The 15671-nt window shown below is 39.2% G+C and overlaps 1 protein-coding gene across 1 annotated transcript; it reads right to left on the minus strand.

The window, feature by feature from the left end:
- Positions 1 to 2119: 2119 nt before the first annotated feature.
- On the minus strand, positions 2120 to 14004 carry ruvbl2 (RuvB-like AAA ATPase 2). The gene is made up of 15 exons (XM_072668283.1): positions 13882 to 14004; positions 12209 to 12263; positions 11997 to 12052; positions 11683 to 11824; positions 11205 to 11334; positions 10575 to 10641; positions 9018 to 9124; positions 8745 to 8838; positions 6753 to 6876; positions 6515 to 6609; positions 5246 to 5364; positions 5013 to 5132; positions 4543 to 4672; positions 4151 to 4265; positions 2120 to 2330 (listed from the first exon to the last, which is right to left on the minus strand). Exons 1-15 carry the CDS (start codon positions 13891 to 13893, stop codon positions 2305 to 2307), a joined length of 1392 nt encoding a protein of 463 aa, XP_072524384.1. The 5' UTR covers positions 13894 to 14004; the 3' UTR covers positions 2120 to 2304.
- Between the last annotated feature and the right edge of the window lie 1667 nt (positions 14005 to 15671).

The raw sequence follows: 15671 nt of genomic DNA on the forward strand, positions 1-15671 counted from the left end.
AGGACCCCATAGAAAGGCCTGATCCCAGTCAGAAATTCCACTGTAATATTTTCGCAAAACACAAAAGAGGCATCACTGCCCAGGCAGAATCTGAGTGGTTGCTGCGTAGACTCTAGACGCTCAATAGTGAGGGAATACTACCACCTGGCATGGAGCTGTAGTACTGCAGCTATTGTGCGAGCCAAGGGGACCATGCCTTGTTTTAGTGTTCATTAGTGAGCGTTCAGATCACATAAAACCTGTTACAGTTACCAGTAATTCTGGAAACTGATTGAGCCACAAAAAATTAACTACAGAATTAACTACCCTTTGGTAGCTATGCATACTCATGCCTGCAAAACATCATATTAGTCATTTGGGTTATATATACATATAACATAACATATTTGAACATGCTAAGTTTTCCAGAGAACACCCCCATAAAGACCAGAACCATGTGCATTGGTCAGATGGATCTTTAGTCTTGCACTGATGTTTTCTTGACAGCAAGGATTTCCTCCTTGTAGATCCCCCATGAAAATCAAACACTTTCAGTATCTCAACTGTGGCTACAACAGCACCTGTGACAGTATTTTAGGATTGTTGGAAACTCCTTTACATATCTTGTGGTCTGCTCTAGAGCTGAACTTGATAGAATAGCCTGACCGGACAATGTTGGTGGTCCTTTTGAATGTTGAAATGAACTATTTTTTTGTTAAAGCAATTGCCAGACTCATGAGCATCTACAACCTTCTTTCTGAAGGCCCCAGAAAGCTTTTGTGAATCTTGCAATGGTGAAACCACACACTTTAACAAATTAAGAGCAAACTCAACTAACCTCGACCTCTCCGCAGCTTTTGACACAATGGACCACAAGATCCTCCTGTCCGTCCTTGCCAGCCTTGGAATTACCAGCTCTGCATGGCGATGGTTTGCATCGTACCTGCCGGGACGCTCATACCAGGTAACACGGCAGGGGGACACGTCCACTCCTTGTAGTCTCTCCACTGGCGTTCCACAGGGTTCAGTGCTCGGTCCTCCACTTTTCTCTCTCTACAATGGCTCTCTTGGTAAAGTAGTATCCTCCCATGGATTCGCATACCACTGTTACGCCGATAACACTCATCATTTCTTTCCCACCGTCTGACACACAGGTTTCTACCTGCATCTCAGCATGTCTTGCTGATGTCTCTTCTTGGATGGCGACTCACCACTTTAAACTCAACCCCCGCAAGACAGAGCTGCTGTACATCCCGGGAACTGCTGGACCTCACAATGACCTTATCCTCCTTTGAGAATTCACTGGTCACTCCATCAACGGTCAAAAGCTGATCTGCACCAAGAACCCTTCCAGCTTCAAGTACTGCTCGGCTTGACCCGCCATCCTTTAAGATCCATGGAAGACAACATTCAAACTTTTTTCTGTCCTGCACCGATGTGGTGGAACGAACTTCCCCTGGGTGTCCAAACAGCAGAGACGCTCGCTGTGTTCAAGCACAGACTGAAGACCCACCTCTTCCAAAAATACTTATGCGAAGTGTATAGTATGTTGGTCTCCATATTGACTTTTGTTTAGTAGTATCTAGAGGTATCTAAGGTTATTCACGAAGCACTTTTGAATATCGCTCTGGATAAGAGCATCTGCTAAATGCTGTAAATGTAAATAAAGACAGGTTCCTCCAAAACCCCCTCCAACTATGTTCTAATCATCTGCAGCTGATGTGCTGCATCGGATTCTAATTTTAGGCATTTGAAGTAGTAAATGTTAACATATTTAAAAGGACTGGCTTTCACACAAAATCCTAACTTTCTCACATGACTGTAGGTCAATGCTATTACTGCATGGAGAATGTTCAACCACCAAGTATCTGCTCTGCTTCATGCGCAGCAATGAGTGCAGGTACAAGGTAGGTGTTCTGACAAACTCTCAAGTGTATTTTCATGTCTGCTTCCCAAACATGACACTAAATTTTAAAACTGTGCACCATTTATGTGGAACAATCTAGACATAACCCTCCTATTTTAAAAAACATCTTTAATTCAGTATTTTAATGGGTAATTTAAATTCCAGTAATATGGAGAGAATCCTCTTAGGCTCTAAGTGTAAAGCTCTAACAATTAAATTGAGTGATAGCAGAGATTTGCAGTTCAACCAAAAATAGTTTTAATGTGCATGGGTTTCAGCAAATGACAAACCGCAACTAAACATACGGAAAGAACGAGCACTAAGGGAATGCACTTCACAGCCAGCAGGAGACCGTCAGGCCACAAGAGTTAAGTGAACACAGGAACATGGTATAAAAAGGGCTCTCCATCCTCTTCTTTTTAAGAAGTGTCCATCTGAAGAGATTCTGCAGAAAAGACACAGGAAGACAGGCATTACGACCCCCATTCTTCTTAGAAAAACATTTCTTTATGACTTCCATAAACAATGAGAGCGGTAAAAGCCTCCCAGTGTTAATTGGCTTTACACACATGGCTACTGAATAAACGTAATCAATACCCATATATAAGTATTGGGACACATCTATAAATCATTTAACTCCAGTGCTTCATTCAGTCTCATTGCCAAAGGAGCTACAAGTCAAGTCGGTGAAATTTCTTTCCTCCTAGATTCTACCATCAACTGTGAGTGGCATTATTGAAAAAAATGCACGTAGGAACCACAGCAGCACAGCCACAAAGTGTCAGACCCCATAAAGTTACAGAGCGGGGTCGCAGAGTGCTGAGGAGCATTGCGTATAAAAGTCTCCAATGCTCTGCTGACTCAATAACTGTAGAGCTGTTAAAGCTGCAAATGGGGACCAAATCCATATTAATAGAGTATTAAGAATGGGATATCATAAAAGCTGCTGTAAGTGTTCCAATGCTTTTGTTCATATAGAGTAAATGCAAATATTTTCCATTAGATGCAAATCCCTCTACATATCCTTTGGTGTTTTTCCAAATGTGAAGCTCAGTAGTGTCAGAGCTGACCTTGGAGATGGACAGTCCAGTGTTATTTTGGTAAAGAATTAAATGATGGCCATACAGAAAGAAAGTCAAGTTAAAGCTTAGATAAAAAGCCAAAACAGAAGCTTGAACACAGGTAATGTTAAAATCATTATATGTCCAATTCATTAGTGAGGCATGTGTGTATAAATATACAGTGTATAAATAAATAGTGCATTAGATCCTTATTAAAATTCGCACAATTGTCATCAAGTTTGGAGCAAATGGCATGCATCTAAACTCAAAACACCTGACTGACGCAGGCTAGCGATACAACTTTTTCAGAGAAGTAGCTATTATGACATCTTACCGATGTGTAAATCACCTATGTGTTAATGTTCTATACATCAGTGACTAATAACTATATAATAAGTAGTGACTTGTGTATCCATTTATAACATTCATAACTCTAAAGACATGAGGCAGGTGTAAAGCTTCTGTCCACAAACGTCAATAAACAGAGCATCAGTAGCTAAAATGTGCAATCTAAGTGGCTTTACCAGGACCTCACTAATATTTCCAGAAAATTCTAATTTTCAGGTGTGTCTACAAATGGAAAACAATTCCCTACATTTCCAAGTGTTCCAGATTTTCCAGGATACATTTGAACCCGGTCATTGTAATTTTCACTAAAAATAAGCACAATGTCAGTGCAGCTGTTAAACTGAAATTAAACGGAATTAGACGAAAATAAAAAAAAAACCTGAGAACTGTGTCCTCGTGATTCCCTATCAAACCCCACTTACACGTGCACATATATTATTCTTAAAGCAACACTATGTGGTATATATGAGTAGCTGTCAGGAAAATTCTCACGGAAACTGCATAACCTTCATACTCGTATACTCTACTGCAACAGTCCACATAATTCTGCAACTCTTAAAATGCATACAATCATTTAGTGGTGGCTCAAAGTATGAATTGCACTTGCTGACTGAAGGAGGAGCCTAAAAGCAAGACATACCAATTCTTGCATAATGCAGCTTTTATTAACTCAGCATGGTATTAAAAACAGCCTGTAGATTATGACTAATTAAAGACCATAAAATCAAACAAACATAAGTGGATTCAAGTTCCATTATATGCTAAAACTATAGGTTCAGTAGACAGCTGGAGCCGAACATGCACGCCTGATCTGCAGTTTTTAAAAAGCAAGGAAAGATTCAAGCTTTCGACTCACGTGCTTCGTTGAAGAGGAAAGAATCCTGGTACTCCTTCATGTACTGCGAGGATCGAGACTCATCCAGGAAGAGAGAGTAGACACGTTTAATGTCCTCCACCTGGACCTCTGTGCCCTGAAAAAAAAACAACACAACACATCACATCAGACAGACACTCCGGGTACCCAACGGTCTGAGTGATTCATTATTTTAGGTGAGAGATGAAACGTCATAGTTTGTACCAATGCAGTTATCCTGCCCAATATGATGCATTCTTTGGTGTGGTTTTAGGTACAAATAAGCTGTTTTCAGAACTTCTAAACACATCTAAACACATCTAAACAAAGTAGGAACTCCAGAGATCAAAAAGGAAAGCATGTACTTTGAAGGCAAACAAATGTTTGTCCATTACCCTGCGTTTGCGGCACACCAGGCCTGCAGTGCTGATTAGCTGGATGGCATAGCGGAGCGATGTCTCCTGTCCAATACGTGTCAGCACTGTGTGTGCTTCCTCACTCAACTCCACATCCTCTTCCTCACACCTGGAGCAAATAACCAATGAGTACATCCAGAAAAAACTTGAATGTCAAACTTTCAGTCAGAACCACTTTGTTAATCATTGACAAAGGTAGACCACCCCATTTTTATTTATTTTTTAAACATCATTGGACATTTGTGTACTGAAAAAATATATATAATAATTTCTATATTTCTACTGGTAAATTTATTATGAAATTTGGTCATATAAATAACAACTGCCACATTAAAATTATGGTTAATAAGTCAAAAATTGAGATGCAAGGTTTTTCTTAGACAGAGACAATATAAAGCTCCTTGAACAGTAAGTTTTTAGTACACATGCGTTCAGTGGAGGTTTCTCACCGAATCTTGAGGATCTGTCTTGTCTCTTTTTCAGTGTAGGGCGATGTAGCAATGATCAGCAACCGGTCCAGCATGTCTATTGGAATACCATGAGGACTCTGGTAGTTAGTGCCTCGGATTCTGTAAAAAGAAACACATGTATTATTATTATTAGTAGTGGTAGTAATAATAATAATAATAATAATAATAATAAGCCATGATTAAGTTTGTTGAGCGTTTGTGTGTTTACATACCTGGTGATGCCTCGGTTGGTGGCCATTATCAGTACAGGTGAAAGATCACTCTCTAAGGCTCGGTTTAGGAAAGAGAAACACTCAATGTCCAACATGTGAACTTCATCTATAAAAAGAACCTACAAGGAGGAAAAAGGAATATCCTATTATTCACATAACTTCTAATAAACAAATGTGCGTGTGCTCACTAGTTCATGCCAAAGTAAAAAAAATGGTCTTTGGTCTTAGTTTACATGAGCATTTTAACATGCATCCTATTCCATATGTTAGATGCATTTTCATAAGATGTTTATAACAGAAACAGACAAACAGAAGTGGAATACAAAAATCATTTTAGATGCCTCCATTTTTTTTCATTTGTTTAATGATTTTTTATTTTTATTTTTGCAAACTAAACTACTACTACTACATACTAGGATTGTCCCGATCTGATCCAGGGTCGGATCTGATACAAGCATATTTTAATGGATCGGGTATTGGCTACTTTAATACTAATCCAGTTTGGGGTCTTTGTTTTTAGCCATGGTGTTCAGAGCAGCATCTAGTGTCCTTAAGGCACCATTTAACAGACATCATTCCCAGCCAGAAGCACTGAGGAACAACCACAGAAGGTAAGAGGTATTTTACAGTGGAACATGAAAACAAACCATAATATCTGAACCTTTATAAAGCTCTCACTGAAACGCTGTTTTACCGATAAGAGAACCACTCGTCTTTCTGTTTCTAAATCAGCACTGAAGAGCACATTCAGAACTGAGTGCAGGCTAATGCTAATACACATATACACATAATACACATGATATTAAACACACTATAAAAGTCATTTAAAGTCTCTACTACACTAGACCAGAATGTCTCATTATAGAAACTGATACTAAAAATAAAGGGGTTTTAATAAAACTATGAATCAGAAGCTCAGCTTATATAAGCTGTGTGACTAACATTTATACAACACAATCAACAACTGGATTGGAACATCCCCACTAAATACTGTAACTTAGGTAAACTGATTGGTGCCACCTTCAGAAACATCAGTCTTTTATTGTTATCTGTCTGAGTTGGGTCAGGTTGAGGCAATTTTGCCAGCCTCAGGTCAGGTCATTTTTTGGATTCAAAACTTGATGTTGTGGGCTAACTTCCCAAAACACTTTTGTGGAGTTATTTTCAGGTACGGGTCAATATTTCAAAGTCAAGATCTAGTTTTATAATCTGAATTTTAGAAATAGATCAGGCTCATTCTAACTGACCTGTCCGACAAGCTGTACTCACCCCAGGAATGATCTCTGCCTTGCCCTCCTCTCTCCACTCAGACACTTTGGCATTGATCTGCTCACGTACCTCTGATTTGATCTCTCCTGTGTCTCCTGTACAGTAGACAAACAAGCTAAATCAAATCATATTCAACACCACAGTGAAGAGAATTCCCATTCTTTCACCTGAGGCCAGCATCACTTTTCATTAAGTGACCTGACAATAGAGCCAGACAGAACAATTAGGGGAGGCAGACCTGAAAATAGGGCCAAAAAGCCCTGCGTACGGCTGTTGATGACATCAATCTCGTGGAGCGAGACTGTGTGGACGACTTCCTTACGCTTCTGCAGCTCCCCTTCTGGGCACTGCACAAACTGAGTCTTCAAGAAAGAAAACAAAAACAAAAACCATTCAACTCCTAACACAAACAGCCAAAACACAGACACAAATACCAGAGGAACTAGTTTTCCATTTCCCAACAGAGTCAGAGTGCAGTAAGCGCATATACTGTAAATCTGAAAATAGGCAGCCAGGTCTTTAAAGCCTCTGTGATTGCAGTCCCAAAAATGGGTCAGTTATCTGCATCAATTCCAGAGCAGGGTTCTGAATAAAATGTGCAATAATGGAACAATTATGTGGGCAGATGAAATGTCTTGATATCATGAGCAAGAATTCACATGGCTCAAAAAAGGTTAAGCCTAATTGGAAATGTTTAGCTTACTAAATGATGCATTTTGTGATGTTGATGAACATTTAATACAACAGCTGCACAATCTAACAGTTTATGCCAGGTTCACAGTTTGAGTTAAGTTTAGAAACAAAAGCTTAAATTGTGAAAAAAAAAAAAAAAAAAAAAAAAAAAAGATACTGATCATGCTGCCATACAAACACAAGGTATTTGGCAAGTATAAAAAAAAAAAAAAAAAAAAATCAGAGCTTGTTTTTTTCAAACATTAACCATACTGTCCAGCCAGAAACTGACAATGAGTTAGAGAACTGAACATAAACTTTGTATGAAGAGAGACAAGTAATAGTCTCTGCATACCTACATGACAATGCCAATGAGGTACAGCTCTAAATAAATGGCCAGTATGCCATCAAGTGTTTGTAGAAACGGTCCATAACAGTGTACTGATATTTAAACATGGGTTGCTGACAGAGCTGGGCGTTATGACAAAAATCTCAATACGCTTAAGGGAAATGGCCATGTAAGATATGATGACAGTCTTAAAGTATACAATGTTATGGTCTCAGTATTTATTTGGAACACCAAAAACACTGCATGCTGTATGTTTAAATAGTTAATATAAAACTGCATCCAAGTAATACATATTTTTGACAATTACAATTACACTTCACAGATTTCACTGACTCAGCACTGGATTATTGTTTGAGATGGTGAAAAAGTCATCATGCTGGTCCCTTAATTATGTTTTTACGACACAATTTGACCGGATTCTGTTTACACTCATCATTAAAATGTGTCCCCAGTGTGTCCAGATGAGATCCAATTTTACTTTCTTACGTTTCCCATTTCAGTTTTACATCCTGTAAACAACGGTTTCTCATCAAAACTGCCCTGCTGAACAGAGAAACAGTAGTTACTGGGCTCTATAATGTAATAGATGATTCCCATTACGACTCGATCAGAAAAGGCGACAGGCTATTTAAACCAATACTGCTCTCTTCTACCCGTAAATAAGCATGAATGTGCACACACACTTACACACGAGAGAGAGAACGAGAGAGAGCAAAGCCGAGATCCACAGAAATTATGTATTCATTTTCAGACAGATGTATTTCCGCTTGCTTGACAGAATCCAATCACAGAAAACACATCCCATTTATGGACAAGATCCATCTTTGACTACCTCAGAAAGTGGTTGGAGAGATCGTAATCTGTTCATAATCTGATCACAATGAGTCTTGGGGGTGTTTACACCTGGCCTTTCATGCAGACAAATGAAATCCAAACGTGATTTAATCACCAAAAATTATGTCGATGGCAGGTGTAAACAGGCTCAAAAGACTTAAACAAATTATTTATGATTTAACCAACAATGTAAATGATAATAAAAAGAGGCACAGTCATTAAAATGTTTGTTTCCTTTTCTTGCCCATACAGCTCAGTATAGATAACATCAGTTTGAGCAGAAGCAGATGAGGTAATTTTCTTTATCTTGTAGTTCATGTGTAGTATGTTTTGGGTTAAACTTTGACTGGACCAGGACCTGGCAACACTGCTTACCTGTGCACCCATGGCATCGTAATCTCGTGCTCGGGTAAAAGACCGCCCGAGTTTGCTGATCTTCCCGGTCGCTTTATCAATGGTGATCACATCCCTAAATAGACAGAGAAAGCTCTGTTCATTACAGTCCACGTCTATGTATGCTTAACATGGGCTTCAACAACACAGACGGATAAAAAAAACAAAAACAACAACCAACACTTGTGATGTTTGGCATTTCATACACAGACGGCAAATTATATAGCAGCTACTGAGTCATCTGCACCCACTCACCCAGCCTGGACCTTCTCCTTACTGAGACTTTCAATCATTTTACTGCCCAGGTCATAGATGGTCTCCATCTCTGTTGTTTTCAGAGTCAGCTTGCCCACTTTTGCACCCTGAGCACATAAAGAAAAAGAGAGGAAGGGAACAACAAAGAGAGAGTAATCAATAACCCAAACCGAACAGGGTTTATTTAAGGACAATCTGTTGTTTTGCATTTTAATAGCTTTCAGCTGGACATGCTGACTCATAACGTGGACTATTCTGGGACAACTCATAGCTCATTTATACAGCTGCGCCCCAGCAGCTCCAAATGCATCCGTCACATTTATCATGATAAGAAGTTCATTTCCCACACCTGGTGATAAATATCTTTAATAACCTTTTATGATTAAACAAATTAGCTGTATTAAAAAGAATAAATATGTACCAGAGTTCATCACTCTCTGCTTCACTGGCCTCCGTCACAAACAGGTGGGTTTTCATTGCACTAAATGAAGTAATTTGTGCTGATTTATATGAAACTGGCACTGCTATTATAATTTGAAATATTGTATTTATTTGTTTTGACATTAATGATCAGATATTGGGATATAATACCAGAAATGCACCAGTGCTTCCATTGGTGTTGTATCACGGACAGAATGCCAGGATCAGATACTGGAGGAAAAGAACGAATCTGACTTAATCCTGTAAGAAATGTAGTGTGTACTAGCACACAATCACACTGAGTGATGTGACGTTTGTCTAATGAATGCATTCAGCTACTTCAACTCAATTTAAAAAAAAAAAAAAAGGAAAAAAAAAAGAAAAATACTTATGTATTTTTGGGCAAAAGTATGCCCACACTTTTGCATAACACTAATGTTCACTGACCATTTTATCTGAAATACACTAGATGTGCAAATGTCTGCGGATATTACTTCTAATGAATGTATTTAGCAATTTTAGGTTGCACCCATAGCTGACAAAGATGCACACAGCTTGTGTAATCCCTGCTGAAATAAGAACCTATTGGCACCATGCCATGCCTAATGCCAGGTGTGCGCTCCCCCCAGCATTGGTGTACTCTGAAATGACAACACTTTTGAAATGAGTTGGGCATGAGGTGGGGTGGTGATTATCCAAAATCCTGACCTCACTAACCTCACCAAATGTGAGTGCAATCAACTCCACAAAGCAATGCTCCAAAATGTAGTAGAAAGCCTTTCTTGAACAGTAGACGCAGTTATGCAGAAAGTCTACTAAAAAGCAGGATACAGACTCAATGGTGTTTCTTTACATTTTTAAATACTATCAGTTTTCCTAAAATTGAATAAAATAAAATAAAAAATAATATAATAAATAATATATGACAAATAGTACCTTGCTTACAATTTTAGGACAAGTACTGTATGACAAAGTTCTCACCAATACATAGCCCCAGTATGATTCAGGCTTCACTTCCAATCTAATCTAATATGCAGTGTGTGTGCGTGTGTAAAACTGAAAAATTGTGAGAATCACAAAAGATACAAGGAAAGACAGCATGAGAAAATAAACTGAGCAAACAAGTTAGAAACGTACCGTTCCCGTGGCAGGCCTGTCAATCTGAATCTCCACCACTTCGCCTTCAATTATCTCAGTCTCTTCTCTGTTTAAACACCAAGCAGACATATTCAATGTTCATTCACATTAATAATCGTTATTCTTTGTTCCACCAAAGCTACAATAATTACCACTTAGTTAGATCTGTGCTTTTACTCCTGTTTGAATTTGATGGAGTTTCTACTGTTCTACTGTAATAACTGGAAATTGAATGGATTTTGGTAACTGGATAAACCTGAAGCTCCCTTAGTAAATGATAGCAATAGTCCTGTTCCAGTCTAACTCATGCTAATGGAATAACAAAAGCTGATAAGGGACGCAGCTGTGTTGTGCGCCGTTATTGTTAATGAATGTAGTGACATGTATTCCCAAGCTGTGACGTTTTATTGAGGGCTATCTCTGGCGAACTGGGGAAAATACAAATCTTCCAGTTACACCACTTACTATATCTAAATATAAATATATAAATAACATTATATACTTCCCAGGTCAATCCCAACTAATCCATCTTGAAAAGTGCAAAACATACTTAAGTCATATAAGTCTGTTTTGCCCTTATAAAACATCTTAATTTCACCAGTTATATTGCTCGATAGTAGCTCCACTCACTTAATTCGGACTCCGATGGCCTTGCGGAAGGCCTGGCTGAGGGCCTCGGTCTTGCTCATTTCCAGAGAGAAGATCTCGCTCCCAGCCAAAGCAGTGAAAGGCGTATCTGGACCAAGTGACTGAGCAATGCCTGCTCAACCAAAACAAAACACTTTCACTGAGTGGCCTCACAGTAGGACGAAAATAATTGGTATTAGGCTGAGGTAGTAGCAAGTCACTGAGACGCAAGTAATAAGTCTTAAGTGTTGACAAAGTCCCAAGTTACTACAGGCAAATCTCACATCAGGTCACAAGTCAGTGCAGACTTCCCTGTGTCCTCACCCCCAGTCTTTAACTGCAGTTTTAGTTATACCTTAAATAGTGCAGCAGTCATATCGTTTACAATATGGCATGTTGTTTTTCGACGATTTGAACAGTAACAAACAATAAAAATGTTTGGAAAAGACGTTAAACGATCTTAAAAGGAGAAGTTCCATACCCATAGCAATGGCAGTCTTGCCAGTCCCAGGCTGGCCGGCGATAAGCACTGCACGGCCGGCAATGTGCCCATCTTTAATCATCTCCAAGATTAGACCAGCAGCCCGCCGAGATGCCAGCTGACCCACCATTCCCTGAGAAACCTGAGAAGCACACAAGAGCAAATAAATTCACACAAATAAATCAATAAATAATAGTAATAATAATAATAATAATAATATTAAAACAACATTTCACACTGTGTTCAGCTAACCAGCATACTTTTCCATGAATTCAAAAAAACCCTTTGAGAAAAGGTAATCTAGGCAGTCCTACCTGCCGCGGCTCCAAAGCATCATCCAGTCCAAGGCCTCGAATGTGTGAGTGTGCACCTAAAACACAGAAAAACAAACAAACAAAAAAAATCCATCATGACAACAGATAAGTGCTAAACTTAACAGCATTACCAGACTGATTATATAGCAAGGCTGGATCAATAAACATGCATGCTGTGCTACCTCTTCATAACGTCCATCATAATCACTCACCAATCCTCTCTATCCGGGTGATGTCTCGCACCTCGGGCACTTTCGTGGCTGCCATCTTTGAGAAGCAATGTGAAAAAAAGTGTTAAATAATGCACAAAAGCACAGAAATTGTTTAATTGCTTTATATGAAAACTAAGTGACTATAGAACCCTGTCTGCAATCAAACACATCTCTAGGTTTCTTACTGGCAAGTTTTTTCCAACTGAAGTCAGAGTGATTGGCATTCAAGTCTTTTTTTTTTTGGTCATGTTGAGTATGAAGTCAAATTCTTGTCATGTCTGACCCAAGCCAAGTGATGTCAATTGTTTTAAATAGAAATAGTCTTTTTCCATATTGCTAATATATAATGAGCAGTTATGTTCGCAAGCAATTTTCTACATTGCAACATCAGAACACACACACACACACAGTGATACACACACACACACACACACACACACACACACACACACACAGTGATACACACACACACACACACACACACACACACACACACACACAGTGATACACACACACACACACACAGTGATACACACACACACACACAGTGATACACACACACACACACAGTGATACACACACACACACACACACACCTGTAAACTTAACATGTGCAGAGTTGTATATTTAAAGTAAAGTGCTAAGTGCAGCAGTAAGAACAGTGCAGACTGGATTAAATAGATCTAAATATGGAGAACAGAGGAGTCACTGGTTGAGACGGTAGTACAGATTATTCTGAGACACTATCAGATAAATAAAGTGCAGTACAGAGAAAGGAGAGTGAGAGAACATCTGGATATGATGTATGCACGTAACAGACTGTATTCAGAAAGCAGTGTTGTAATGTTCAGCTGTTCATGAGGGTGATGGCCTGTGGAAAGAAGCTGTAAAAAGACTTAACTCATTTAAAAGTCATTTTTAGAGCATTTCAAGTTGTTCACACGGTTTAAAGGGCAGCTAAAGGGTTTAAAGGATAAACTAAGAACTGACAGAAATGGAGACCCAGGTCTTTTCACAGGACTGCAGCGATATGCACCCTTATCACTAAGCACTGAGCCGCGTGCTTCAACAGTTCACGTTGCCATAGTGACACCTGCGCCACAACAGCAGCTAGCACTACATTAAGTTAGCCTAAGTTGTGCTAGCTAGCTAAATTACGCTCTCTGTCCCATAATGCCATGATAAACAGCTCATTTTAGCCCCACTGTAGCAGACAGTGCGCTCTGTGTGTTCGTAATGGGACAAGAACAATCACCGGCTCGGCGTTTACAGTAATGTACTAGCAATAGCCAGACACTTCAGGGTTAGCCAACTGGCTAGCGAACTTTAGCTAATATCAGCTAACGGTGTCGACTGAGGAACTACGCCGTTTTTGGCTACATCAGTGGGTGGGACACGGGTGTACATGCCGCATAGGTTCGGACATTTATAAGCAGAGAGTATTTGACTAAATAAACGATCCAGTCAGGAACGGTTGAACACATGTGCACCTGAGGACGCTAGCTGGCTAACCAGCTAACACGCTGAGCGAGCGCTTAGTTTTTACTGCTGCACCTTAAACGTCCCAGATATTCATAGCTACAAATCTATGAACGCCTAACATTAGTTCACGAAGCTCCAGTAAAGCGATGGCATGTGTTAATTAATTAAAGCAGAGCATCGCTCTCTCTCACCTGCGCTGCCATGTTCCCTCTCTCTCTCTCCGCGGCGGGTTGTTTCTGAATGGGTGCGCAGCTGAAACCCGTCCGGCTAGCAAACAGCGTCACTTCACCAGGTTCACGCTGAGCATTTGTTCCCAGCTCCTCCAGAACAGCAGTGGGAACCGTGCATAAATGTTAGCTAGCTAGCTATGTTGAGAAAAAGCTTTGAACACACTCTTGGCTATATTAACCATCAAATCACAACAAAAATAATAACGAGAAAATGCACAATGGTTGTGCAACTTAAGTGGTTCCCACTTCCAGGTAGGTGGATTTGATTCTTTACAAAATGTTAGACACTTCTCAATCACACTGATTTAACAACACCATCATAGCATGCAAAATATGAGAAATATCTGACCATGATCATGATTTTTTTACAGTCTCTCAACTCTCAATTGTAGTTGTATCAGTTTAGACACGTGTCCTGTTTGTCTCAGGTCCATTCCTTTCCCCCTTTCCTACATCAGATACACAATGCAAACTGAATGGAGTGCATAGCACACACACACACACACACACACACACACACACACACACACACAGGCTTTTTCAGTATAGATGTTTCCTGTTTTTTCTGCTTAACCTGGATATATTGATATTAACTCTATTGATATCAATCTATTGATTTAACAGATATTCAAGTAGCTATGTTCGGGTAATTCAAAGTATTTATATCTACAAGTACACAACTCAGTTTTTCTGCATGCACCAAAATTGGACTACTTAATTAAAGTAGGTGGGCTGGAGGTCACAGGGCCTAAGATTTAAGGTTTATTTTAGCTTGACAATTCACAGTCTGTCTTAGTATGATTTATGTGGGGCTGTTTTAGTCTATTCATTTCTGTCTCATTATGTACTTGCTGATGTTTAAGTGGTTTAATCCTAGTCACATCTTCGTAGAGGTGAGTACCATTTACTTTGTTTATTATTTTTCTTTTCTCCTGTTTCATGTTAGAGAGGCAGGTAAAGGTAAATGTGTTTTTTTTTCTTTTGTTAGGTTAGTTAGTAAGGTGGGATGTCATGTGTTTGTTGGTTATTTTGGCTCACCCTGACGCTATATGACGTAGACTTTGGAATCTTGCTATGTTTCCCTATATTTCAACATTTTCATTTGAGGATTAAATTTGTTGTGCTGGTTTGTTTATGTTATCTCCCCAAGCCCTAGACTAGTATATTAATAAATGGTTTGATAAATGGGGTCATGACAAGAGTAAACAACAAATACACAAAACATCTTTATATCACTAAAACCAGTAATATAAGATTCTTGCGAAATATTAAAGCCTTTAAATATTTTCTAATGAAATATGGTCATAAGGTCTTCTTTTAGGACTATTAGAAGTATTAAATAAGGAAGCTTTGCTCATAGACCCGTTCAACAGCCTTGTGTATACCAAAATAATTCCCACTGATTAATATTTTTCTTCTTGGTCTTTGTTAGCAGCATTTAACTCATTTCATATGACTGTTTTTACTATAGTCTAGATAAAGATTAAGCACAATTTATGGCCATTGGACTGCAGCTATTGCAAAGAACCGGCCTTGGGGATCAGTTCTTTAACCTTTAGGCCACGATTGTCCCAGGACTGTAGTAGTGAATGAAATGTGCAAATTACAGAGCTGGACTAGTTTTGCTTTCCCCACTGCTGTACTCAGTTCTGTCTGAGCCATCAGACTATAGTGAACCCCAAGTAGCCAGCCAGTTGAGATTCAGTCCTTGAGACCGGTAGATGGCGCTCTTGTTGTTTGATTAATTTTGG

This window comes from Salminus brasiliensis, chromosome 1 (assembly GCF_030463535.1).
Source record: "Salminus brasiliensis chromosome 1, fSalBra1.hap2, whole genome shotgun sequence".
Taxonomy (NCBI): Eukaryota; Metazoa; Chordata; class Actinopteri; order Characiformes; family Bryconidae; genus Salminus; species Salminus brasiliensis.